Genomic DNA, 26497 nt, shown 5'->3' with positions numbered 1-26497 from the left:
GGGGCACTCTGGGTGCGGGAGTCCGCCTGGGGAGGCGGGGCTATTAAAACTCCCGGTCTGGGGACTACAGCTCCTGGCGTGCACCGCGGTGGAGCGCAGTGCATGCCGGGAGCTGTAGTCCTCGGGCTGGGGGAGCGCGGGTGCCTGTTGCCCCTTATGGAGGGCGGTGGCGCCGCGACGACGCGAAGGCGGAGGACGGTGGCAGTAAGCACGGAGGCGGTGGGTGGAAGAGCTTTTATTGAGCCGTAGAGGAGCATAAGGGGGCGCGGGCTGGCGTAGGGGTGGCACTTTAGGGGGCGGTGGGGGGCTGCTGACCTGGCCTGAGGGGCTGTGAGTCTGGCCTGGGTTGAGGGGGGGCGCGGGCCTGGCCTGAAGGACTGTGGTCTTGGTTTGGGGGGGGGGCTGTGGGCTTAGTCTGGGGGGCTGTAGGCCTGGCCTGAGGGGTGGTGGACCTGCTTGAGGGGCTGCAGGCTTGGTCTGGCCTGGGGCCGCTGTGAGCCTGGCCTGAGGGGCTGCAGATCTGGTTAAGGGAGTCCGTGGGACTGGCTTGTGGGGCTGTAGGCCTGCCTGAGGAGGGTCTGGTGGGCCTGGCCTGGGGTGGGCTGCAGGCTTGGCAAGGGTGTCTGCGGGCCTGGCTTGGGAGGGCTGTGGAAGTTTGAGCCTGCTCGGGGGTTTGGGCAGCTCCAGGGGGGCTGTGGACTCCCTGCTCAGGTTCAGAGACCAGGAGGGGTGACCACCGTGGTGGGGCAGGGCAGGCTGTCTCTAACCCAGCTGGTCCTCATCATCTCTTGGCAGCTCGTCCGCATTGGTGGCCTCTGCTGGGTGCCTGTCATTGTCATCATTGCTGCTGCCGCCATCACCCTCTGAGCCAGTCTCGTCTGAGTTGTCCTCCTCCAAGTAGCGGTAGCCATGCATCTTGTGGCGTGGGCGGGGGATGCGGGGCAGCCGGTACGCCATGTGCTGTGCCAGCTTGTGCTCCATCCAGAGGTAGGCCCCCACTGCCACCACAAGCGCCAGCAGCATGATGGAGAGCTTGGCCTGCAGGAGGGCAAAGCGGGAGAGTGGCGTGACATTGCATTCCCTGAGCCTGGCAGGCTCTGGAGGTGATGGAGCCAGCAAGGGGGCACTGTGGGGATGACTGCCTGCCTGGCCACGCTTACCTTCATAGGCAGCCCTGACCACAGGTAGACAGTGAAGATTGCCAGGGCCTGCCACCAGTGGTAGATGGTAAAGACAAAGTCTTGGCGCTCCTTGTCAGTGTACAGCATGCCCAGGAGGACTGCGCCAGAGGAGACTGGTTGTCAGCATCACCCTCTTGTGCCGGTGTCCCCTTTTGGGACACTGTTAGCAGGACCCAGCCACAGCGGGTCTGTCCTGCTCCTTGTTAGCAGGTCCAAGGAGCTGGGGACCACCCAGGTCGCAGTGCCCAGGAACATGAGGAGAGGATACATTGGAAAGCTGGGGACAGCCTGGCTGTGCCAGGGGACAAGAGAGGCTGTGCTGGGGACCTTCCCGGTACTCACTGCTAATGCTGGTCTTGTTGAGGGCACTTCCTGTGCCCCAGAGCACGGCTATGGTGTAGAGCAGAGGTGCCTGGACCACATGCCGGGGCTCAGGTGCCCAGAAGAAGAGAGTCACCAGGAGGGCGGCGTGGATGAGTATTCCAGCTAGCAGTGGGATATGCCGCCGCAGGCGCAGCATGGAGAGGGCCAGGCTGGAGCACGCCGAGGCAGAGAAGCCGTAGGCCATGAGGAGGTACGCCAGCTTCTCCAGCCCCAGGGTACATACACCATAGTTCTGCAGCAAGCACAGGCTCAGTGTTGCTTGGCCAGGCTGTCCCTGCTCTGTCACCCCCCCCCCACCCTGTCCCTGGGCCCTACCAGGGAGAAGCCAGTGCAGACGAAGAGCACCTCGAAGCCGCTGTAGATGAACAAGGGGAAGAGGTGGCGCAGGCGGTAGTCCCGCATATGCTTGAAAGGCAGCTGGAAGATGTTTCCCCAGCCGATGCTACGCAGGTCGATCTCCTCCGTGGGCCGATACGCCGAGCCACAGAGCACCAGGACCTGCCGAGTGGCTGTGGGTGAGGCACTGCCGGCATCCAGGCCCATCCCCTGCCCGCCGCAGCACTCACCACCAGCATGGCGAGGAAGGCAGCTGCCATCAAAGCGCTCTCCACGATGATGAGGTTGACGCTGCGGGGCAGGCTCTGCAGCACCGTCTTGTTGAAGCCAGGCAGTGTGCCATGGCTCAGGGTCCCTGCCGGGGGGGGGGGGGGGGGGCACATGCCATGGCTCAGCCCCAACCAGGGGGTTCCCCACACCACCTTGCTATGCTGTGTCCATGTACTTACCACAGTGCTTGACCCCGAAGAGCGTGTGGTTCAGCTGGTAGAGGTAGTTGTTGAGGAAGAAGAGCATGGGCATCTGAGCACAGACGAAGCTCAGCTGCAAGACATATAGCAGGGGATGCTCAGCACCAGGCTGCCTGGAGCAGCCCCCTGCCCATGCCATGCACCCCACCCAGTGCTCACATGGAAGCAGGCGTAGAAGATGGTCTGGAAGATGATGATGTAGGTATTGCAGGCTCCTCGTGGTGCCTGCTGCTGCTCCTGCACATGTTCCTCCTTGTAGTTGACGTACTCATAGTACTTCTGGGCCATCCTGCATGGCACGGTGGGTAAGCTCGTGCCCCCCAGCCCCCCTGTCATGTCCCCCCTCCGCTGCCTACCGTGTGATGTAGTTGCCCATGGAGGCCCAGAGGGGTACGATGGCCACCCCGATGGCCACAGCAGAGGGCACCAGTGTGTAGTAGCGCTCCCAGTAGTTGCTGGAGACGAAGAGGGCGTAGATGCCCACCGCCAGGAACATGGCCCACTTGGTGCCAAAAAACCTGCCACGGCGAGGAGGAAGAAGCGTCAGTGCCCATGCCGGCATGCTGGCGGGGAGCACAGGCAGTACCATACCTGATGAGGATGGGCGTGTAGAGCAGCGCTGCGACAGGGGTGATGTTGATGCCCATCAGCACCTTGCGGTCAATATCCTCCAATTCTATGTTGCTGTACTTCACCTCCCGATAGGTCTCATCATAATGCAGGATCAGCTGCATCTGCAGCAGGCCTGGGGGGGTCCAGTGGCTGTCACCCCTGCCCTGAGCCCCCCACACCACAGCAGGGTGTCCCTGGGAAGGGGCAGGGCCATACCCAGGTAGACGCCGTAGGTGAGCATGCCAGCCAGGCTGGCGGCCAGCACGTTCTTGACAACACCGAGGCGCTTGCGGCGGAAGTACTTCTGCTCCTCCTCCTCCTCGTTGTAGTCGGGGTGAGTGCTCACAAAATCGTCCAGCTGCGGGTGACCCCAGCTGTCAGCTCTGGGGATGGCCACCAGCCCAGTCCCCCCGGGTGCCTCCCCAGCCTCACCTGTGCCTCAGTGCCCTCAGCACCCAGCCCATTGCCCCCCACTGCTTTGGCCGCATCCTGGTAGTAGGTGGGGTCTTTCTCCATCGCTGCCTCTGGCAGGAGGGGGCCTGGATGGTGTAGGGGTAGGGGGACCCTGTTGGCATCCCCAAGCCTTGCGCCCATGTGTCTTGTACCCCCAGAGCTGCACCCCTGTGCCAGCACCCCCAGACTCTGCACCCATGTGCTTTGCACCCCTATGCCCAGCACCCCCAGACCCCGCACCCATGTATTGCACCCCCAGCACCTTGCACCCATGTGTCCTGCACCCCCAGACCCTGCACCCACGTGCTCTGCACCCCTGTGCCCAGCACCACAACACTGACACCCATGTGCTCCGCACCCCCGCATTCAGCGCTCCCAGATGTGCACCCCCAGCCCCTGCACCCATGTGTTTTGCACCCCTGTGCCCAGCACCCCCAGGCCCTGCACACATGTGCTTTGCACCCCGGCACCCCCGGACCGCGCTCCCCTGTACCCGGGGCCAGAGCCTCGGGGCGGAGCGGCCGCCGCTTCCTCTTTCGGACGGGGCGGGCGGGACAGGGGCGTTTAAAGGAGCCGCTCCCGCACCCCCGGGTCCCGCATCCCCGGGTCCCGCATCCCCGGGTCCCGCACCCCCGGGTCCCGCACTCGGCCCGCCTGTGCTGCCGCCGGCTCCGGTCCGCACCCCCGGAGCCCCTCACCTGCACCCGTCCTCGGTATACTGCTCCACCCCACCCCCAGACCCATCACACCCCAATCTGCACCCTGCACAGCACCCAGACCCCCCTTGCACAGCACCCATTGCATCCCCCCAGCACCCTGTCCCCCAGCACAGCACCCGTTGCATCCCCCCACCCCAGCACAGCACCCATTGCATCCCTGCCTTGCACAGCACCCACCCCAACCCACACAGCGTCTGTTCCGCCCCCTGCACAGCACCCCGCTTCTCAGCACCCCTGTACCCCCCACAGCTCCCCCTCACTCCCACCAGGCCCTGGTGTGGGTGCTGCCTGCTTGGGGTGGCTGGTGGCACTGGGTGCCTGCTCTGCTGCTCTCGCTTCCCCTTCCCGGCCTGGGTGATGTGGCAGGGTGCTCAGTTGGGGGACATCCCGGTTTGGGGGTGCAGGGCTGGTTTGGGGGGTGGTGGGGCACATGCCTGTCCTTGTGTCACCCAAAACCCAGGGCTGGGAGGGTGCTCAGGCACGTGGCGATGCTGGGGTGCCTATGGCTGTGCAGTGCCGGTGCTCCAGGGCAGGGTGGGGAGGGTGAAATCTCCCTCACAGGGAGCCAGGGCAGGATCCGGCCCAGCCGGTAGTGGGGGATTCTTGAGATGTGGTGGAGGATCAGCCAGTACCACGTGGGGAGGGTGCTGTGGCCATGGCTTCTGTGGGACGCGGGACAGCCCCAGGAAGGGCCACAGTAGTGCAGGATGCAGCCCCAGGGGCTGCTGGGGAACAGCACCCATCTTGACGCCCCCTTGCCCTGGGCAAGGGTGAGAGGAGCCACCCCGGGGTGCCAGGGGGCAAGGGCCCTTCCCAGGGGTGCAGGTCCATGGCCCCAAACCTGAGTGATGGGAGGAGCGAGGCAGGCTGGGGGTGCAGCCCCCCTAGTGTGTGTCCCCCCCTGGGGCTGATTTGGGTCCCCAGCACCATGCAACCCCCAGGTCTGATGGAGAGCAGTGCCCTGGTTTTCTGCATCCTCAGAAAACTGTGCAGAGCATCTCTTGCCCAGGCATGTCCCACCTTAGGATGGGGGACCCTGGTACCCCCCATGAGGCCATTTTGGGTCCCTAGTGGGTCTCTCCAGCGGATGTGTGGCATCTTCTGGGGAGGCAGGGGGTGCTTGGGGGATAGCTGTGCCCTCCAAAAGCCAAGGCTGGCTCCTAGGGCTGCCCTGGGCATCATGGCCAAGCTCATGGTGCCAATCTGGGCTACCAGCAGCGGGGATCCATTCTGCCTTCCCTGGAGAGCTGCTGCGGTCCCTGGGGAGTGTGGCCATGTGGGCTGAGCCGGGATGTGGTGGCGGGGTGTGTGGGACAGGGCTGCTGCCCTTCCTGTTTACGAAGCGGGGTAATTAGTCCCGGGTGGAGGAGCGGGTATGTGGGGAGCTGGCCGAGGGGAGGTGAAGGTTGCGGTGCTGGGCAGGAGGAACCAGTGCCATCAGGCATGGCTGGACACAGGGTGAGCTGAGGGCTCAACCAGCTGGCACTGGGGTCGGAGTGGGCAGACAGGGGACCCGTGGGGTCCATTGGCATGTCTGTGGGGTCCCCATGGGTCAAAGTGGTCCCAAAGACCATGATGACGGGTTTCTTTGGGGTCCCCCTGGGTCAGGGTGGTCCCAAAGATCAGGATTATGGGTGTCTATGGAGTCCCCGTGGGTCAGGGTGGTTCCAAGAAGCAGGTTGATGGGTGTCAGTGGGGTCCCTGTGGGTCAGGGTGGTCCCAGGGGAGCAGGGTGAGGGGTATCTATTGGTCATGGTACCCTTAGGAATCAGCATGATGGGTGTCTGTGGTGGCACTGGGGGGCAGGGTGGCCCAGGGGGACAGGACAATGGGTGTCTCTGGGGTTCCCGTGGGTCAGGGTAGCCCAGAAGAGCAAGATGAGGTGTCTGTGGGGTCCCTGTGGGTCACGGTTCGTGGCACTGGTTAGGTGGCCACAGCAGTTTCCCAGTGCCACTGTCCCATGTGGGAGGTCCCATCCCATCCTGTCCCAGGCCTTGGCCCCACTGCCAGCCCCACAGAGGCGGGGCACAGTCCTGCCCGCCCCTGGCCATGGGGCCTGGCCACCAGCCCCACAGCATTTAGGAGGGGCACTCTGAGCCTCAGCAGTGCCAGCCTGACCTCACTTACCTCTCGCCACCACTCAGCCCCCCAGGTAGGCACCTTGGGGCCCCAGGGACTGGACCCCCCTTTGTGGCACTCAGCTGGCCCCATGCAGGTGGAGGCTGTGGGGCACTGGGCACCCCACTGGGTGGGTTCCCTCAAGGAAGAGTGGGTGCATTTGGCATGGAGAAGGGCCAGGGAGGTGGGGAAAGATGTGGGGCTGCGTCTCTGTGCCGCAGCTCTGGGGGTGTCTTTGTGTGCTGGTGGAGTGATGCTGTGCCCGAAGGTACTGCTGCAGCTCACACAGCCCCGCACCAGGGTCCCTGGGATCCCCATGGGTCAGCCCGGGGTGCTGCCCCACACCAGGGTCCCTGAGGTCCCTGCGAGGTGACCCTGTGTCAGCAGGGCAGCCCAGGCAGGTCCATGGCCAGAGGCTGGCGGTGATCCCGGAGTTCAGGAAGGGCCCGGGAATCCCAGGCATCCCCCGCCGGGTGCACCGGGGCCTCTGGCAGCCGCGCCGGGCTGAGTCAGCCGGTGGCCAGCACAGCCCTGAGCACCCAACCACCCTTCAGAGGTGCCGCGGGGTGCCTCGGCCAGCTCTGGGCGTGGGTGTCTCGCTGCGGCGTGACTCTTGGGATTGAGCCAGCATCTCTGGCGCTTCCAGCTGCAGCGTAACCCACTCCGTGTCTCTCCCCAGGGCCACCACACTCTCCGTGGAGACCAGCAGCTCATTCCCACAGCCTGGCATGCACCAGCCCCTCGAGCCCCCTGGGCCGCAGCCCCTGGGCTACGGCAAGTGCAGCCCGGTGGGCAGCGATGCCGGGAAAGCTGCTGGGTGCAGTGCAGGCAGCGAGGCCAGCGGAGGCATCGGGAAGGGGCCAGTGATCTGCAGTGCCATATGGTGAGAGCGAGGGGACAGGGGCAGAAGGGAGACAGGGTGCTTGGGGTGAGGTGGGCAGCAGGTGCTGTGGCAGCGCTGGGGTGATGGTGTCCCTGGGTTAGTGCTGATGAGGGATGCTGGGGGACAAGTTTGGGGTCCTTGGGCCACGACACCCCAGCATGGCTCAAGGGAGGAAACAAAAGGACTGCTGGGAACGGTGCTGTGCAGGGGGCACAAGGAGCCCTTGTTCCCTGCAGCAAGGGAAAGACTCAGGCGCGTGGAGTCCCTGTCCTCTCCCCAGGGACTCTGGTTTGATGCTGGGCTGGAATGATGCGGAGCTGGCATGACGTGGAGCTCCTCTCCATCCTCACTGGGAGCATGAGAGCTCTGACATGGCTAGGGTCTCACTGACATCCCTGTCCCCACAGCGGGAACCCCTACGCGGGGCTGGTGAGCCACCTGCGGGCAGCCTGGCTCTCGGGGAAGACACGGCCCTTGGAGTACCGCATGGCCCAGCTGGAAGCCCTGGGACGCTTCTTGGATGAGAAGAAGCAGGACATCCTGGATGCCACCGCCTTGGACATGGGCAAGGTGAGAGAGAATGGATGGGTGCTGGCCACCAGGGTCACATCTCTGGGGCCTTTCATACCCTCTTGTCTGGGTCTTGCATCCTCCTGGGTGCAGGCGTGGGGCTCTGGGCATGGGGGTCCCCTCATCAGGGTCCTGCATCCCCCTTGATGTGCTCCACGGCTGGTGTGGTGTACCTGTAGGTACTGCGTCCCTGCAGAGCTCTTTGTAGCCAGGGTTAGCTGGAGGATGTGTAGGGACTGTGCTGCTAGGCAGGCTCGATGCTGCTAACCCCATCCCCGGTGCACTTAACTGGCCAAAGGCCCTGTTGGGCGCTGCCAGGTGGGACCCTCAGCATTGCTGAGCTTCACCCTCTGCATCTGCCCCATGCATCGAGTCCCGGGTGGCTTCATGTGACCTCCACAGAGGGTATTGTCCTGGGGTGCTTCTTGCCAGCCTGGTTGCACCTGAGATTACTGGCGTTGTGCAAGGTGCTGGCATTGCACATTCCTCCCAGGGCTGCTGGCCTCACAGGGACTGGTTTTGCTGGCATGGCACTGAGCCAGTGGCACAGGCAGGGACCTGGATGTGGCTCTGGTTATTGTGGCACAGTGGGAGCTCCCAGATGGTCTGCTGAGGAAGCGGGAGCATTCCTGATGTGCTGTGTCTAGCAGTCTCAGCTCACCACTTCTCTGTCTAGCTGCTTCAGGACCCTTTTCTCCTGGTTTTTCTTACCCTGATGTGTTGCAGCCCAACAGACCACTGCACGCTTTGCTCACGCAGCATTAGGAAACATTTTCAGAGGGATAGCTTGACCTGACGCAGCATAACTGGTCTTGTCTGGTAGTGGTAGCACTCAGACCCGAAGGATTAGTGTCTGTGGGTGCATCAGCACAGCAGCCTGTGCTCTCAGACATGACTTTCAACATCCTGACATCTCTCAAGGCTTGTAATTGCCTTGTTTGTTTGAGGTGAGGGCCTTCTCCTTCAGTCAGGGATTGATAGGCATCAGTGCTCGAAGTGCGTCCTTCATCTCTCCTAATTGTATGTAATTAGAGCCAGTTGTCTTGTAATATACTTGTTATGCAGTCAGGTCTTCATAGTTAGAGGGACAGTTCATCTGGTCTTACGTATCTGGGGTGGGTACCTCACCACCAGGGGTGCCAGTTACTCTCCACTGATGACTGAAGGTGCTTGGATGACCTCAGTCTTAATGTCCCATCTTATAACCTTCGTGCCCCATCAAAACCCTTGATAGCCCATCTTCACCAGCAGTTTCTTCATCCTCCTAGTGATGCAACTGTCAGCTCAGGCTGAGAGCAACCCCGTTGCTTCACCGCATGTCTGATGTGCCTGCTGAGCCCTCGTGTCTAGGAGCAGCTTGGCCTCCTGGCAGCAGCATGTGTCCAGGCCCTTGAGTGGTGTCAGGGACCTCAGGGTCCCTTGAGTTGGGGCTTGGTGGTGGAGCATGAGAGGTTGCTGCCTGGGAGTCAGCAACCAAACTTTCCAACCCCAAAGTGGTGTGTTGCTGCAGCGATGAGAAGGCTCCCACCCAGGGATGCTTTGGGGTTGGAGTCCAGAGGACGTTGTGGTGGAGGGTGTCAGACAGCTGCGTCCACTGCACTTTGCAAACATAGATTCATGGCACAGGAGCTTTGCTCCTCCTGCTCTCCAGGGCAATGCAGGGGATTTACTGAGCCTGCTGTTACCTTCTTGTGTCCTTACACTTCTCCTGCAAGAACGGTCCTGAGCTGTGCTTCACAGCTGTAGTTACGGCAGCGGGGAGGACCCACCATGGGCAGGAAATGCCTTGGCAGCTCCTGGATGCCGGCTCTGACGTCCCGCCACTGCTCCCAAGTCACTGTCCATTTAGTCATTGCCTGTTGGGATGGTGTATCTCGGAGAAACCTGCTGGGTTTGTTTAATTCCCTGACCAGGACATCTCACCTGACCTGCCTTTCCCAGCTGCATGCCAGCCGAGTGCAGGAGCTCCAGGAGCTCCAGGGGGTTTCTGCCTGGAATGGGAGTCTGATAGCACTCGGCCAAATTCCATCATGGGGTGTTTAATTAAGTGGTTGCTCTTCTTCGTATTTCTCTTCAAACAAAGCAACATTTTAAGTTCAGCTTTTGTGCATGGGAGGGAGCTCAGGGCTTTGCTTCCAGCTTGTGTGTCCAAGTGGTCAGGACACAAACACACCAGTGCAAGAGCACTGTCCCACCCTGGGCCAGCAGCACAGAGCTGCCTCTGACAGCAATACCAGCTTTTCTGGAGCTCCAGTGACATTGCTCAGTCCCCTCTTGGCTCAGGGCTCTGCTGCCAGGTGAGCATTTCACAGATGCTGAGCTCAGAAAGCTGTTAAATATTGTTGAAGATGTTAAATATTGTTTTTCTTCTCTGCCAAATACCTATTTTCATAAAATTTCAGGGGCTGATATTCCCCAGGGAGGTGATAGGAACTTCTGCTTGATAGATCCTACTTAATAATAGCTTCTCCTGCTCTTCATGGGCAGAAGAGGGGAAGATGTCTCCTGCAGAAGGGAAGGAGATGGGGTCAGTGTTGGGGTGATGGTTATGTGATGTCTGTCCCCAGCCATCCTTTGAGGCTTACTTCACTGAGATCCTCCTCTGCAAGAACAATCTCAATGACACCCTGAACAACCTGTCCCACTGGATGAAGGACGAGTACGTGGACAAGAATCTGGTAAGGCAGAAGCTCTGGGCTGACTTGGGAAGGGAAGAGGGGAGGTGACTCCTGTGTGGTGTCGGTGGTGAGGGGCAGAGCGGGTTGGGGAGGGCAGCACTGCATGCTGGGCTGAGGCTGGACAGGAGGCGACAGAAGCAGCACTGAGGTCATGATCTTTCTTGCAGGTGACACAGCTGGACTCGGCCTTCATCCGCAAGGACCCGTATGGCGTGGTGCTCATCATTGCACCCTGGAACTACCCCATCCACCTCCTCCTGGTGCCCCTCATTGGGGCCATTGCTGCTGGTGAGCCGAACCTCTCCTCTGGCCTGGAGGATCCAGGCAGTGCCAGGTGCTGGCAAGGGGGTCTGCCAGGGGCCTTGTCCCCAGGCTGGGATGCCACAAGGGCTGGCTGTCACCATGTCACTGCTCTGATGTCCTGTCTGTCTCCTCCCAGGTAACTGTGTTGTTGTCAAACCCTCGGAGACATCCAAGAACACAGAGAGGCTTGTTGCTGAAATGCTGACCTGCTACCTGGACAATGTAAGAAGTTCTTCCTGTCCTTGTGCCTGTCCCTGCCCCAGGGCTGTGGTGTTCCCAACCCTGCCCTGCACACGCCAGCACCACTTCATCCCTGGTTTCAGGTGCTGCTGTATGTCCTTCCTCCGCGCTCAGCAGCCCGGGATGCTGTTGGTGGGGATGGGGACACAGTGGCCCAGGCAGGTGCTGACAGCGGGGTACCCTTCATCTTAGTGTGGCAGGACTGCTTTGCCGTGGTGACCGCGGGTGTGCAGGAGACCACCAGGCTGCTGGAGAACAAGTTTGACTACATCTTCTTCACTGGTACGTCCCGTGGGCCAGAGCAGAGCCCTGCCTGGCTTTTGTGCAGTGAGGGATTCCCTCTGGACACCCCACTGTGAGCTACCCTGCCCATCGGTGTGAGACAGTGGGCAGCCGGCATGCAAACAAGACCCCTTCCTTGCCCTCGGAGAAGGCAGAGCTCATTGCGTTGGGCATCTGGCATCAGGAATCTGTTGGAGAATCCATATGTGTGTGTCTGAGGGTTTGCTGGGACTTGGTATGTTTCTCCTGGACCTGGCTCCCCACAGTGCCACATCCCAGAGCTGTGCTGTAGCTGGTGGGATCCTCACCATGATGCATCTCTTCCCTGCCCACAGGCAGCCCCCCGTGGGGAGGGATCGTGATGACAGCTGCCGCCAAGCACCTGACGCCAGTACACTGGAGCTGGGGGGCAAGAACCCCTGCTACGTGTCTGACACCTGCGATGTGCAGAACGTGGCCCGGCGCGTGGCCTGGGGCCGCTTCTTCAATGCGGGGCAGACCTGCATTGCACCCGACTACGTGCTGTGCAGCCTGGAGATGCAGGAGAAGCTGATGCCTGCCCTGCGTGAGGCCATCACTGAATTTTTTGGCTCCAACCCCCGGGAATCCCCCGACTTCGGTCGCATTGTGGGGGACAAGCAGTTCCGCCGCGTCCGGGCGCTGCTGTGCAGCGGGCGTGTGGCCATCGGGGGACAGACGGACTAGAAGGAGCGCTACATCGGTGAGGATGTGGGGCCCGGGGCTTGTGGGACCACCCTGTGCCCATGCGCCCGGGTAATGTTTTGCCATAACCCTTCTCTGCAGCTCCCACGGTGCTGGCGGACGTGCTGCCCTCTGACCCTGCCATGCAGGAGAGATCTTTGGGCCCATCCTGTGCCCATTGTTGTTGTGGCCAACATGGATGAAGCCATCGACTTTATCAATGCACGGCCGCAGCCACTGGCCATCTATGCCTTCTTCCTGTGACAGCAAGGTGCGTGTGGTCCATGGACCAGAAAAGAGGTTGAGGGAAATGGGGCAGCAGGGCTTGTGACCACCTTGCTGACAGCCCGGGGCATGTTCTGAAGGTCTTTGGATGAGTTGGGTCACATTGACAAATGCTACGTGCAGAGCCAGGGTGGAAGACCCACACACCCTTCTCTGCTTCCTCCCAGGTGGTGAAACAGGGTCCTGGAGCGGACAAGCAGCGGCAGCTTCTGTGGCACGACACCCTGATGCACGGTGACATTGACCTCGCTGCCCTTTGGTGGAATTGTAAGGTCCAAAAGCCCCAAGCTGCCTGCCCTGGCCAACGTGCACTGGGTGTGATCCTGCCCACGGTGCCTGAGCCGTGCTGGCCCGGTGTGGAAGAGGGTCCTCGGGGCAGTTGGGGCACCCAGCCTGGTCCCAGGTCCAGGGGGCTTAAAGGGTGGGAGGGAAATCCTTGTGCCCCTGCCAGGCCCCACCAGAGGCCCCTGGCATCACGTGGCGAGGGCTTAGCTCTCAGCTTGCAGCCCCGTTTCTGCAGGACGTGTGTGGAGCACTGTGAGGTTTCTTCTCTCCGTGTTTGCCACCCCAAGCACGGGTGTTCCCTGTGTACGTGCAAACACTTCATATAGAAGGTAGGGAAATCTGAACTGCTTGATTATTTTCCTGGTATTTCTGAGCAGCATGGGCACCATGAGTGAATTTTGTGCCAGGGTTGGGTTCCAGCCCTGCTCAGGCTTACCTGGGAGCTCCTCAAGTGCTACTGCCTTTGGTCTATCCATCACTCTGCTCCTTGTCTGGGAGCACAACCAACCAACTCGTTGTACTTCCTGGGTAGGTGAGCTTCCTCCTGCAGACAGCGTGGTGCTCAGTAGGAGCCTGTAACATCCCTCAGAAACAGGCTTGTACATTTATTCTGCCTTTTAGGACTAAACAGTAGGAGCAAAACACTTATAAATGTTTGGAGAACCTGCTTCTGGTAACTTGGAGATCCTCCTTGGCAAAGAGGAAGTTTTGGGTCGCCAAGGGCACCAATAATTGTTTTCTTAGGTGTAAAGTGAAGCCTGCTCAGCCCTGGGCCCTGGTTGTAGCACTGCCCAGGAAAGAGCGTGGGAATCCAGGAACCCTGTGACAATGTTTCCCCCCAGTGCTTTCCCAGTCTCCTGGTCTCTTCCCCAGGATATTCTCTGGGGAAGATAGCTCAGTTTTACGCTGCCCATGCTCAGCATCTTTGTTGGGGGTGGCAGCTGAATCAGACATAATAGGACACCACGACAGCAAATCACAATTAATTCCTCACCTGACTGTGTCTCAGGGAACAATTTTTGGTCGTTCCCATACTGTAACTTATCTTTATGGAAATGATTCAGACAAATTGCCTCAAATTATCAGGTGAAGCCATTTTATAGTAGCCCGGTCAGGTGAAGGGTCTGAAGTCATCGGGGTGAGATGGCATTTGCCAAAGCTTCCACAGCAGCTCGGACATGAAGTCACTCGGCTATTAACCACAATGTGCAACCTCAAGCTTAAACCAGCCACAGGAATCGGGAGAACTGGTGGTGGTGTCAACATGACTCCAATTTTTATGAGCTCTGGGATGAAGCTGACCTTCACAGGGGCTGCGCTGGTGGCTACAAGCCATGGGTCTATATGGTAATGCACCGTAGAGGCTGTAGAGGAAAACTGAGCCAAGGACAAGGCACAGAGAAGGGTGAGATCTCCTCCACTGTGTCCACGTTGCTCAGCAGCGGGAGCATTTGCATGAGAAAAGCCTGTAAAATTTTCCTTGTGTTGACGGTGTGTGGGCAGGTGGAGTGGGCAGGAGCAGAGCCCCAGAACAAGTCTGGACCTGTGCTGTGTGTTGCAGGGAGCAGCGGCTTGGGGATGTACCATGGCAAGTTCACCTTCGACACCTTCACCCACCGCCGCAGCTGCCTGCACCGCAACATGGGCCTGGAGGCCCTCAACAGCCTGCGCTACCCGCCCTACAGCCAGCAGAAGCTGGGGCTGCTGACGGCCACCTTCGAGATCAAGCGCAAGGGCATGTGCACCCTGCTCTGAGGGCTGTCCCGTGCTGCTCACAGACTCGGGGGGGGAGAACTCTTGGCTGGGTCACCCTGGGGAGCAAAATCACCCTCCCTGAGGGGCTGACACGCTTCTCCCTCCTTGGCACCAGTCCCCTCTTCCCTTGCCACGTTCTTTGCCTCGCTGCCACACTGACGCACGTCAGATGGTGGGGATGGACATCTCCTGCACCCTTGCTCCTCCCCAGCTGCCTCTGCTCTGGACTGTTTACCAGGACACATCTGAAATGGACAAAAAGTTCTTTTTCTCACCCTGTACTTCTTTTCTCAGCAGAGAAATGGTCCCCGTGAGGCTGAGGACCAGCAGTTAGCCCCGTCTCCCATCAGATGGACCTTTCCTTTGGGATGAACCTCGCTCCCCCTCTCAGTGCTGATTGTTGCTTTTTCCTCCATGTAACCCTGCCTGTAGTAAAGACTTTGCATTGAGCTCTCCTGCCTGGCCTTGCCTCGCGCCTCCATCACCCGGCTTGTGGGGTGCTGGACGGGAATGTGGCAGCTACGCCCAGGGGGGTGGGCGCCCAGACCCCCCACAACCCCATCCATCACACTGACACCCTCAGCCACACCACTGCACCCCACTGGGGTTGCATCCACGTCCATCACTCTGTGCCTGGTGGCTGCGTGGCAGCGAGGTGCCCCAGGCTGGATTTGGGGTGCGTTTTGCATCCCAAGTGGTTTGTGCTGGAGCAGAGCCCATGGTGACGCGTGCCGGGGCAGGCAGCCAAGGGGCAGAGCAGGAAACCACCAGCTCCCTCCTCCAGCGCGGTGGGTTGCGTAGCAGGGACTGGGTCAGCTGCCTGCCTGCACCCTGCCTGCACGCTGCCTGCACGCTGCCTGCACCCTGCCTGCATCCTGCCAGCCCCACGCCAGCTACAGAGCTCATCAGGGTGCTGGCTGCAGTGCCAGGGTGCCAGCCAGGCTCCTGGAGGCCACCTCCTCTGGGTAAGGCGCCCCGTTAGCTGGGGCAGGGGAGCTGCGGTTTGCAGCCCAAAGGGTGCGAGGTGTTGGCAGCCTGCCCAGCCTGTGGGCAGCCCCGGCGTAACCTGCCCCGTGCTGCTTCCTTGGGACCATGGAGACTGGCAGCAGCATCTTCCCGCAGTCCGGCATGCAGCAGCCCCTTGAGCAGCAGCCCCTGGGCAGTGGGGCTGGCAGAGCCCCCGATGATGATGATGATGGTGGTGGTGGGAAGGGGAGCATGGACGGCAATGCTGTGAGGTGAGAGCGTGTGGCCAGGACGGAGGGGAGGCCGGAGGGGTCCAGCTGCACTGACCCGTCCCCGGAGCTTTGGTGTGGTGCTGGGCTGGGGCAATGTGGAGCTCCTCTCTCTCGTCTCATCACTGGGAGCATGAGGACTGGGCTGGGTTCTCTCTGACATCTCTGTCCCCGCAGCGGGAACCCCTACGCGGGGCTGGTGAGCCGCCTGCGGGCAGCCTGCTCTCGGGGAAGACACGGCCCATCGAGTACCGTGTGGCCCAGCTGGAAGCCCTGGGGCGCTTCTTGCATGAGAAGAAGCAGGACATCCTGGATGCCACCGCCTTGGACATGGGCAAGGTGAGACCACCGTGGGCAAGGTGAGGGGGCCAGGAACTGGGAGACCCAGTGGCTGGAGGAACTGAGGGACTGCCCACAGCCCTGCCAGCTCCTGCCATCACACAGAGGGCTGATGTGATGTCCCAGCAGAGCTTCCTCACCGCTTTGGTGCTCCATCCCCATGCTGGGCTCGGAGCTGCTGGATGTGGGTGGAGATGGCGGTGGGGAGAGGGAGCTGGAACACACCCCAGCCCACCTCCTCCAGAGCTCATCCCTGCCCTCGGCATGGACAGAGGCGGCTGTGGGGAGCATCTGGACATGATTAGCTGTTCCCAAACGCACCATCCTCAGTTTACCTCTTTTCTGGGCAGGTCCATCCCTACTCCTGTTACCTCCTCCGTGTGCTCCCTGCCTTGGGCTATCCACTGAGTGTCACCCCCTCCCCTTGGTGCACACCCAGGCTGCAGTTGTCGCAGCCTGGACCCCCCAGCTTTGCATTGTCCCCTACCTCTCTGCTCCCTCCCTCCCCATGATGTCAAGGACACCAAGGGCTGGGGCAGAGCAGCCCCATCCCCAGCATCTCTGTAAGTCTTCAAACAGCTCTGGCCCCACCAGCCCAACAGTTCCCCCTTTGGTACAGCTCATCTGCCCACAGCTGGAGCCTCGCACACCACAGGGGGTTATCATCATCTGCTGTTCTCCATCCCGGTTCACAGCTTCCCTTTGGACACCCTCCCCATCCTTACTGCACTCTGGTTTGATGGGATCTACATAATTTTTCCTATTTTTAAGCATCCAGCTCTTGTGCCAAGGGGATCCTTCCTTCTCATTTGCTTCTGCACCCTTTGTGCTTCCCCTTTCCTGACCCAGGCAGGGGCCTGACACCCACCTGCACTGGGAAACCTCCAAGGCAGCATTTGGGAAGCGGTGCCGCCGGCGCTGACCCGGTTCTGGGCAGGGGGGATTTGGGAGCATCTTCCCTTCCCGCCCCGTACTGAGCATCTCCGCTCAGGTCCAGCTGGTGCGGTGCTTGCGGCTGGCGTGGTGCTGGCAGCTGGTGGCCGGGGCTGCAGCTTGTGCGAAGGTCTTGTTCATCCGACCTTCAGTGTGAGAGAGGACAAATGGAGGCAGCCACAACTGCTCTCACCCCAGGGGTAGATGTGAGATGGAAAAAGTCTGCCGATGAGCCTAAGGCAGTGCCATTGAGGGTTAAAATTTGGGATTTGACATTTTGGTTAGTACAATTATTAACCCTTTCACAGTAGTACAGTCATGGGTTTGGTTTTGTATTTTTAATGACATGGTTTCCTCTGCGCCTGCTCACACTGTGCCCGGGTTGGCAGCACCTGAGCGTTATCCCCAGGCCACTGGCCATAGCCATGGCTGAGTAACCCCCACTCAAACATGGGCACAAGGGTGGTGCAGCGAGTGAGAGCAAAGGTCCGTCCGGCCCAGGCTCACTGAAGCAGGTTCAGAAACAGGGAAAGTACACACGATGCTCCCAAACACTTCTGGAAGCCAGCAGCACTGCCTCCTGTCCGCACCGAGTGCCGTGTGCGTGTTCCGTGCTCCATACCCACTGCCATGGCACTGCGGGCACCACTGGCCACCCAGTGTGCGAGCCGCCCTTGGGGCCACCACTCCTGTGAAAGGGCAAACGAGATGGACACATGGACACCTACTGCTGGTCCCGTGGAGAGAGCGGTCTGTGGTGTCACACAAGGGAGTCAGAGCAGCATCCCACCTGCGGTTCCTCCCATCTCTTCTCAGGAAACGTTGGACACCTCCTGTAATACCCTCCCTGGGTGCCGGGTCTCTGCTTCTTCTTTCTTCTACCCTACGGGAGGTACCAGGCTCCCTTTTACCTGGCCTCATCTCGGAAAGCCCAACACGCGGTGCTCTGCTCCTGCTTGGGCTGCATCCCCTGCCACAAGCCCAGCCACCCCAGCCCACCCAAGCCACCCCGCTTGCCCGAACACCCACCGCAGCCGGCTGATGGCCATCGGCAGTGTCGGTTGTACTTCCTCATTTGCCTGAGGTTCCCTTTTCCTTGGAAAAGGCATCCAGCAGGTCGGTCTGCTTGTGCTCTCTGCTGTCTCTCACCCTGGAGGGGCACCCAGCCCCTTTGATCTTGCTTCTCCTCTCCATGTCATGGCCAAGCCACACACCAGTGGTGCTCCCAAACTCCTCCGTCGTTCGGGCTCCCTTTCCACATGAACATCACGCCTCCCACCCTGCTGAGGGCAACCTCTGGAAGCCTCTGCTTCCCCCTCTCCCTCCTTCCTAGGCTCGGCAGCGGATCTCCTCCCCGCTTTCTCATCCCACTCTGCCAAAAAAGCCTGCACAAAACAGGCTCCAAAATCTGGATATTCCCTTTTCTCCCATATTTCCTCCCAAACCTCAACACCTGGCCGGTGGATATCCCCCAGGACCAGCTGTTGGTATCCACCAAACGTGCCAGTTCCTGTGCACCTTCCACCGTACCCCTGGGTGAGAAAAAAACCCAACTGCAGGACAAACGTAGAGGGGTCTCGTGGTGATGGATGGTGAGGAGGTGCTGGCAGAGCTGGATGTCGGCGCCGGTGCTGTGCCCATGCCGGTGACATGCCCATGGTGGGGCAAAGGGTGGGGGGGACACTGCTTGCACCTGCATCATTTCTGAGCTTTCATTTATCAGGCTAAATCCTTGAAGGCTCTTATTTGAGTTGCACCCTGGCAGGTTGTGAAAAAATAGCCTGTCCTGCTATAAAGCCCTCTCTTCCCCCAGACGCCACCCCCGCCTCCACAGACCCCCTCTCCTCCCCAAACACTTAATTTTCCTGAACCTCAAGGGAGCTCGCAGCAGGGCAAGCGTGGCTGCAGGCAGGTCGCTGCCGTGGGGCAGCCCCGGTGAGATTGCAGCAGGATATTGGAGCTCACCAGTGCCCTGCGCTGCAGACACGGTGGGGCTCACCCTCTCTCTGTGGGGTGCTGTGCCGTGGGGCTTGGGGGTGGGAACAAAGTGCGTGTCCACCATGGGACATGAAGGGCTCGGGTCCCCAAATCCTGGGTAAAAAATACGCAGAGTAGGGATAAGAGCTGCTGCTGTGCTGTGGCACATGCCGAGGTGACGCACGGGCTGCTCTGTGTCCCCAGCCACCCTTTGAAGCCGAATTCTCAGAGATCCTCCTCTGCAAGAATGAGCTCCACGAGACCCTGAACAACCTGTCCCACTGGATGAAGGACGAGCAGGTGGACAGGAATCTGGTGAGAGGGAAGGGGAGGGAGAGGATGGGGGGAAGGACCCACCTCCTGGGCAGAGTAGGGTGGGATGCTGACATGCAGATGGCGGTGCAGGTTGGGACTCATCCTGCAATGAAGCATTCCTGATGCGGTGGGTGTCCTGCAGGCGACACAGCTGGACTCGGCCTTCATCCGCAGGGATCCGTACGGGGTGGTGCTCATCATCGGGTCCTGGAACTACCCCATCCACCTCTTCCTGGTGCCCCTCATTGGGGCCATCGCTGCCGGTGAGCTGATGTGCCCTGACCCAGAAGCTGCAGACAGTGCCGGACACTGGCGGGGGCACCGCGACCCCAGGCTGGGGTGCCAGAAGGGCTGGCTGTCACTGTGTCACTGCTCCAACGTCCTATAATCTCCCCCCAGGCAACTGTGCCATCATCAAACCCTCGGAGATGACCAAGAACACCGAGACACTCGTGGGTGAAGTGCTGCCCAGCTACCTGGACACGGTAAGAAGCTCTCCCTGTCGCTGTCTCATGGCTGGGGTGTTCCTACCCCTGTGCACACGGTGCCGTGCCCTGTGCCCTCCCAGCGCTGTGCCTGCTTTGCACATGCCAGCACTACTCCATCCCTGGCTTCAGGCACTGCCACACGTCCTTCCTCCATGCTCAGCTGGTGTCCACAGGCCCAGCAGCCCGGGATGCTGTTGGTGGGGATGGGGACACAGTGGCCCAGGCAGGTGCTGACAGCGGGGTACCCTTCATCTTATGTGGCAGGACTGCTTTGCCGTGGTGACCGCGGGTGTGCAGGAGACCACCAGGCTGCTGGAGAACAAGTTTGACTACGTCTTCTTCACTGGTACGTCCCGTGGGCCAGAGCAGAGCCCTGCCTGGCTTTTATGCAAAGTGGGATGAGTTCCCACCAGGCTCCCTGCTGTGAACTACCCTGCCCGTCCGCATGGGATGGTGGGCAGCCAGCCTGCAAGCAGAGGACCCCTTCCCTGCCCTCAGAGAAGGCAGAGCTCATTGTGTTGGGGATCTGGTGTCAGGATCCAGTACAAGAACCCACATGTTTGAGGATCTAATAGCCATAATGGCTGAAATGGGGAATGCCATGGTGGAGCTGGAGAGGGTGCTAGAGGACTTGACATGTCTTCCCTGGCTCTGGCTCCTGATAAGGCTGAGGCCAGGCGTTGGGCCGTAGCTGGTGGGATCCTCACCATGATGCATCTCTTCCCTGCCCACAGGCAGCCCCTCCGTGGGGAGGATCGTGATGACAGCTGCTGCCAAGCACCTGACGCCAGTAACACTGGAGCTGGGGGGCAAGAACCCCTGCTACGTGTCTGACACCTGCGATGTGCAGAACGTGGCCCGGCGCGTGGCCTGGGGCCGCTTCTTCAATGCGGGGCAGACCTGCATTGCGCCCGACTACGTGCTGTGCAGCCTGGAGATGCAGGAGAAGCTGATGCCTGCCCTGCGTGAGGCCATCACTGAGTTTTACGGCCCCAACCCGCAGGAATCCCCTGACTTCGGCCGCATGGTGGGGGACAAGCACTTCCAGCGGGTGCAGGCACTGCTGCGCAGCGGGCGTGTGGCCATCGGGGGACAGACGGATGAGAAGGAGCGCTACATCGGTGAGGGCTTGAACTTCACATATGTCTCCTTTCTTGCATGGAGTGGACTTGGATTTTGGGGTGGGTCTCATTCTTGGAGGGGAGGTTCTAGATGGAAGGGACATTTAGGGAAGGTTTGCGTGGGAGTCGGGTAGCTTGGTTGGGGTGTCCTGCCTTAGAGGGGGTGTGGGTCTTGGGGAGAGGACCAAGGTGTCATCTCCAACCTCTATGCATGGCTGATGCCTCCGGGTTTCTTTCTCCACAGCTCCCACGGTGCTGGTGGACGTGCAGCACTCTGATCCTATCATGCAGGAGGAGATCTTCGGCCCCATCCTGCCCATTGTTGTTGTGGCCAGTGTGGACGAAGCCATTGACTTTATCAACAGCCTTGAGTGGCCACTGGCTGTGTATGCCTTCTCCTCCGACGACAAGGTATGGTGTGCAGGCTGTGTAAGGCCAGGGCTACGCTTGCCCCATGCTCCTTGGCAGGTGTATTCAGCAGTGTTCATGCTCAAAAAAATTTCTTTACAGCAGACAGCCCTGGCTGTGGGGGAAGGATTGCAGCTGGAGGTGTGGGAGCCACGCACGAGACCCATCCCCACCTTCTCTGCTTCCCTCCCAGGTGGTGAAACAGGTCCTGGAGCGGACAAGCAGCGGTGGCTTCTGTGGCAACGACACCCTGATGCACGTGACATTGACCTCGCTGCCCTTTGGTGGAATTGGTAGGTCCAAAGCCCCCAAGCTGCCTGCCCTGGCCAACGTGCACTGGGTGTGATCCTGCCCACGGTGCCTGAGCCGTGCTGGCCACGGTGTGGAAGGGTCTCGGGGCAGTTGGGGCACCCAGGCCTGGGTCCCAGGTCCAGGGGGCTTAAAGGTTGGGAGGGAAATCCTTGTGCCCCTGCCAGGACCCCACCAGAGGCCCCTGGCATCACTGTGCGAGGGCTTAGCTCTCAGGCTTTGCAGCCCCGTTTCTGCAGGACGTGTGTGGAGCACTGTGAGGTTTCTTCTCTCCGTGTTTGCCACCCCAAGCACGGTGTTCCCTGTGTACGTGCAAATGTCTTGTTTAAAAGGTAGGGAATTTGAGTGTGGCCACCACAGAAACATCTCCAGACCTTCCCTTCTACACGCAGTGTCTCTGCAGGGTGCTGGCAGGCAGCCCCTCACACCCACCCCACTGCTGTGCCACCCCTTCTCTCTGCAGGAGAACGCTTGGAAATTGTCCCTTATCCACAGTTTTCAGGAACTCGGAATTTCAGTTTTTAATGGATCTCCATTTTGGACTCTGGGTCTGAAGACAGCACAATTTCCTATGGATTCCCAAACGTACACAGGTGCCTTTATCAAAACTCCTGGAGATCTATATTGGATAAAACCACTGAGTGAGCAGCAGGGGACCCAGATGACAGCCCAGCAGAGATACGATGAGCATTAAAATCCTTGCAAGCATTTACCATCGTCCCATCCCTGCACTAACAAATCACCCAAGTGGGCTATTTTTAAGGCAAATTTATTTATATGTGCAATTTCTGATGGTCCTCCATGTTGCTTCACACAAAGCTTTTGTAAACCCACAGACCCCAAAAAGGTCTAAATTTTATTCTGAATCAATGGTCTTAAAGGTCTTTATCAACCAAAAAGATTCTGTGATTCTACCATCAGCTGTAAGTTGTGTAGCGCTCATGTTTCAGTTGATGTACATGATTCTGAGCTCCCACGGGATGTTTTCTATCCGGAGCATCAGCAGGAAAACAAGACTTGCATTCTTTTAAAGGCTTCAGAACAAAGCTGTGCCTAGTTCTGCATTCTTCCACCACAACCTTATGCAGATGCATGAATACGAACAGAGCAAGCATCCACAGTCTTTACTCCTGAAAGTCTTCCAGCCTCCATCTGTTTCCAGCTCAGATGGTTTGCTAAGCCAGAAGGGTCCCTGCATGCTCGGTGAAGGGTGCTGGCCTCCGCGTGCTGGCCCAGGCTCTCCTTGAATCCAAGGAAACTTGGTTCCTACGACAGCCCTGTGACATGGCGTTGCACAGCTCACAGGCAGCAGCAGCACTTTGGGGCTGTATCCCTTCTGCCCTGTTCTGGATGTCCACTTGGGCTGGCAAAACACGCTCAGAAGGGCTGCTCTCTTCCCTTGGAGAGGGGGGCTGGGTGATGGAGATACCCACTCTTGATTAGATGATCTTCACTACCATGGAAAACCAGCTCATATTCTCCACCCAAGCCACCCGGTGACCTTCCTCTGTGCCGGGGCTGGTGACGTGTGAGGTGCCAAACATAACCCAGGACTGACCAGGATTTGCATTTCTTCAGGGAGTCTGACTCACAGAATTTCATCACATCTCTTATCAGCACACCAGTGGATTTCCTTGTTTCCTGCCAGCCTGCCTGGCTTCCCCATGCTTGGTTCTGCCCAGCCAGCTTTCCCCTCCCAACAGCCACTTCAGTCCTTGGAGATGGGTCACATTGTCACAAAGCCACCTCGACTGTCAGACTGTCACTGCTTCCTGCTCCAGGAGCTCTGCCTGCAGCGGGGCTGGAGCCAGCAGGGCAGGGGGGGGGGGGGGATGTGTTTCAGAGGGTATCCCTGTGGTAGGGAAGCAACTCTGGCAGCAGCATCTTGCCCACTCCAACACCACATCATCAGTTTGGTGATTCCCAGTCGCTCTGGCACCAGGAGAGGTTTCATGATCAAAAAGTTTTTTTTATTTATTTATTTATTTAAAAAAAGCAGTAAAGTTTTCCGAATTAGAGTAAAAAGAGAACAGAAACTTGAAAGGGTATGTGGGAAGCAACTGCTAAAGAGTTGAAGATATAGAAACAAGACTAATTATCTTTACTGAGCATTTTAGCTGCTTAAGCATCAGTGGAGATGGGGACACATCTCGCAGCATCCTCAAGGGCATGGACCTGTTCCAGGCTGCTTCCCCCCCGGAGGGTGAGGACGGGAGGGCAGCAATCAGAGCTCTTGCCTCCCCACACCACGCTGAATGTGCTGCCTTTCCTGGTCCCTCCGCTCCCCCATCTGCCAGCAAAGTGGGGGCACTGCAGATCCTCCCCGCAAAGCAGCAGGATGACGTGAAAGGCTCCAGCCTGCAGCTGGTTTCCTCAGAAATCCTTCAAGGTGCAGTCCCTCCTGGTGGGAACACAACGTTTTGTGGAACTCTTATTCCATGAAGATTTTTCTGGGCCCGGGTTAATGCGGTGAGCTCTGCACCAGCGCTAAACGTGTCACCTGAACTGGTGAAATCCAGACTGGTGAGAGGGTTATGGGGAACCTTTCCTCCTCCCAGCCTGGTCTTCTCACTCCAAACATCCCTCAAGCATCATTTGGGTGGCCACCTAGCCCCCCCTCCATGATCCCCTTTAGATTGCTTTCAAGGGAAGAGTGGCCATGGCCAGCGCTCCCTGCCAACCCTGGTGGAAAGCAGCTGGATGAAGATGTGGTGCCGTCCACAGACACAAGCAGCCTCCATCGCCCCCGCATCCTCTGGGCGCTGGGAGCTGAATTTTGGCCTCGTTAGCCCAAATGGTGGGCAAGCGATGGCCAGACCCAGCCACCAACTGGGGACCTGTGTTGTGTGTTGCAGGGAGCAGCGGCTTGGGGATGTACCATGGCAAGTTCACCTTCGAAACCTTCAGCCACCACCGTGGCTGCCTACACCGCGGCATGGGCCGGGAGGCCATCAACAGCCTGCGCTACCCGCCCTACAGCCGGCAGAAGCTGGGCATCGTCCGGGCTGCCTCCGAGGTGAAGCGCAAGGGGGCCTGCATCCTGCTCTGAGGGTCCCACATCCTGAGGGTCCCGCACCCTGCTCTGAGGGTCCCGCACTCTGCTCTGAGGGTCCCGCACCCTGCTCTGAGGGTCCCGCACCCTGCTCTGAGGGTCCCCTGCCATATCTCCTGCTGCCAGCCGCAGTAGTTGTGGTGGCCATGTGCAATGAAAGGTGCTTCCCTGCAACCGGTGACCTCCCGTGTGCTTCCTTCCCACCTCCCTGCCCATCGGGAGATGGGATGGAGCCGTGGCCAACAGAAGGGAGAGATCTAGGGAGGGGTGAAGCCAGCAGGAAGGTGGAACCTGCCAGCACCTGGGGCAGAAGTTTTGTGACAGAGCCCCATTGGGAGCCCCTCTGCCCAACATGTCTCCTGTGCCCCACATCTCCCCATGCACAGGTCCTGCAGCCCCCTTGATGGGTTCCATCCCAGTGCCATCACCCTCTGGCTCCATCCCTGCCAGCCCCACCGCAGCAGGGGAGCAGGTGGGGTGGGGGGTGGTCCAGGGGATGCCTGCACCCCCTGCCTTGGGGACTCTCCCCCAAGAAAGTCCACAGCAACACCCTCCTCCCAAATCCATGGACTGGAACCATCCATTTCCTCTGCCCCATGCCCTGCAATTTGCTCTCCCTTATCTCCTGTGGGCTGGCAATCTTGGCAATCCCACAGAGACGGGACTCTCCCCTGAGAAAGTCCACAGCAACACGCTCCTCCCAAATCCATGGACTGGAACCATCCATTTCTTCTGCCCCATGCCCTGCAATTTGCTCTCCCTTATCTCCTGTGGGCTGGCAATCTTGGCAATCCCACGGAGATCCTGGCGCACAGCACAGGCAGCCAAGTCTGGAGCAGAGGGACAGGTGAGGTGCAGCAGGGACGGGAAGCCTTCTGCAGCATTTCCAGGTGTGCCGTCCTCCAGAGCCCCTGACCACGCTGTCCTGGCTGCTTCGGCTCCATCCTGGTGGGTTTCTGGGCTCCGTTCCTCCATCTCAGCTGCTCCTCCCCTCCCGCTACCCCCACCCCGTGCTCTGCAAATGGAGAATCCAGGTCAGACGCAACCCACTGCCTCTCCAGCACAAAATCCCGTTGGACACATCCCTGCACAGTGCTTAGTCCCTGGCGGGGTAGAGGGACACACCAGGTTGCTCCTTCACCCGTGCTGCTCCCCCCCAGCTTGGGGGGCTGGCTGTGCTCGGGAAGGGGGTGCCTCTGCTTGGCCACTTGCTGCTGGGGCAGGAGGGAACATGGTGGCCGTGCCCACGGGCCGGTCGCTGCAGCCGTGTCGCATTCAGACCCTGACGAGTGGCTGGGAGGGTGGGGGGACAGCCCTCACGTTGAGCCAGGAGCTTTGGAAAGGATCCCCTCGCTTTCCAAATTCTTCGGAGAGGAGTCCAGGCACAGCGGGATCAGCGTCTCCTCCCAGATGCATCGGTGGGTTCAGGTCGGAGGGGTTACGTGGTGACTCGCCAGAGCCAGCGTTTGTCTGTCTGAGCCCAGTTTAAGGACTTCCACCAAAACAGTTTCGCAAAGTTGAAAAAAAGAGAAGATTTATTAAGGTGACAGGTACAAGTTCAGGAATGCCAATGATAAACGCACTTACCGCAAAAATCAGGCTGGGGTTAAGTGTTCAGCGCTTTTGGTGACACAACTGTCCTGGGTAGCATCTGATGTAGTCGAAATCCAAATTTGACCAAAGAGGCGGCCCTGCTCAGGGAGGAGAGGGGTCCGAGCCTGTCCAGCTGTCCTGTAGTTTGAGTTCTTGTCCTAAAAGGAAAAAAAATAATTATAAATGCCAGATCTATACTCATGGCAAGGTGGGGCTAGGTGAATTGTTGTGTGCCGACTGGCCCTTTGCAAGGTGGCGGTTCTGGAAGGTCGGTGGGGCCCAGCGGTTCGGCACAGACGGGTGAGAATTCGGTGGGGATGGATGGTACAGATGCAGGGTTAGATGTGCAGGGTCCTCCTGGCCTCACCTCAGGCATCGCTCGGTTTGCTTGTTAGAGCACACCCACTACCCGTGGTAGGTGTGCTGCCCCGGGCAAACCCCCAGACCCACCTGGAGCCCAATGGAGTCACC

General features: G+C 59.5%; 2 protein-coding genes across 4 annotated transcripts; one reads left to right on the top strand and one right to left on the bottom strand.

Annotated features, from left to right (window-relative positions):
* Nucleotides 1–117: 117 nt before the first annotated feature.
* Nucleotides 118–24607, top strand: LOC119154355 (aldehyde dehydrogenase family 3 member B1-like). 3 transcript variants are annotated; one of them, XM_037401781.1, is made up of 11 exons: nt 118–219; nt 6953–7156; nt 7564–7726; nt 10294–10404; nt 10572–10692; nt 10844–10929; nt 11148–11229; nt 20278–20664; nt 20909–21075; nt 21266–21365; nt 24237–24607. In XM_037401781.1, the coding sequence occupies exons 2-11, from the start codon at nt 7002–7004 to the stop codon at nt 24428–24430; spliced, it is 1566 nt and encodes a 521-aa protein (XP_037257678.1). In that variant the 5' UTR covers nt 118–219; nt 6953–7001; the 3' UTR covers nt 24431–24607. The 3 variants fall into 3 exon arrangements, with proteins under 3 accessions (XP_037257678.1, XP_037257677.1, XP_037257679.1); XM_037401780.1 differs by lacking the exon at nt 118–219 and adding an exon at nt 3221–3317; XM_037401782.1 differs by lacking the exons at nt 118–219; nt 6953–7156; nt 7564–7726; ... (2 more) ...; nt 10844–10929; nt 11148–11229 and adding exons at nt 15117–15494; nt 15669–15830; nt 18945–19055; ... (1 more) ...; nt 19455–19540; nt 19808–19889.
* On the bottom strand, nt 216–3851 carry UNC93B1 (unc-93 homolog B1, TLR signaling regulator). The gene is made up of 11 exons (XM_037401776.1): nt 3416–3851; nt 3200–3341; nt 2963–3116; nt 2728–2889; nt 2531–2660; nt 2351–2444; nt 2132–2256; nt 1881–2063; nt 1524–1797; nt 1161–1279; nt 216–1038 (listed from the first exon to the last, which is right to left on the bottom strand). The coding sequence occupies exons 1-11, from the start codon at nt 3800–3802 to the stop codon at nt 763–765; spliced, it is 2046 nt and encodes a 681-aa protein (XP_037257673.1). The 5' UTR covers nt 3803–3851; the 3' UTR covers nt 216–762.
* Nucleotides 24608–26497: the final 1890 nt, after the last annotated feature.

Source organism: Falco rusticolus, chromosome 10 (assembly GCF_015220075.1).
Source record: "Falco rusticolus isolate bFalRus1 chromosome 10, bFalRus1.pri, whole genome shotgun sequence".
NCBI lineage: Eukaryota > Metazoa > Chordata > Aves > Falconiformes > Falconidae > Falco > Falco rusticolus.
Note: the sequence above shows the minus strand (reverse complement) of the source record. Positions and strands in the feature narration are given on the sequence as shown.

Bases quoted from the DNA above. Each gene is read 5' to 3' on its own strand.
- UNC93B1 (XM_037401776.1), bottom strand. From the start codon at position 3,802: ATGCGGGGGTGCGGAGCACATGGGTGTCAGTGTTGTGGTGCTGGGCAC. The intron at 2,890-2,962 runs GTATGGTACTGC...TCGCCGTGGCAG, and splicing joins TACACGCCCATCCTCATCAG to GTTTTTTGGCACCAAGTGGG. The intron at 2,257-2,350 runs GTAAGTACATGG...CCCCCCCGGCAG, and splicing joins CTTCGGGGTCAAGCACTGTG to GGACCCTGAGCCATGGCACA.
- LOC119154355 (XM_037401781.1), top strand. From the start codon at position 7,002: ATGCACCAGCCCCTCGAGCCCCCTGGGCCGCAGCCCCTGGGCTACGGC. The intron at 11,230-20,277 runs GTACGTCCCGTG...CCCTGCCCACAG, and splicing joins TGACTACATCTTCTTCACTG to GCAGCCCCTCCGTGGGGAGG. The intron at 21,366-24,236 runs GTAGGTCCAAAG...TGTGTGTTGCAG, and splicing joins GCTGCCCTTTGGTGGAATTG to GGAGCAGCGGCTTGGGGATG.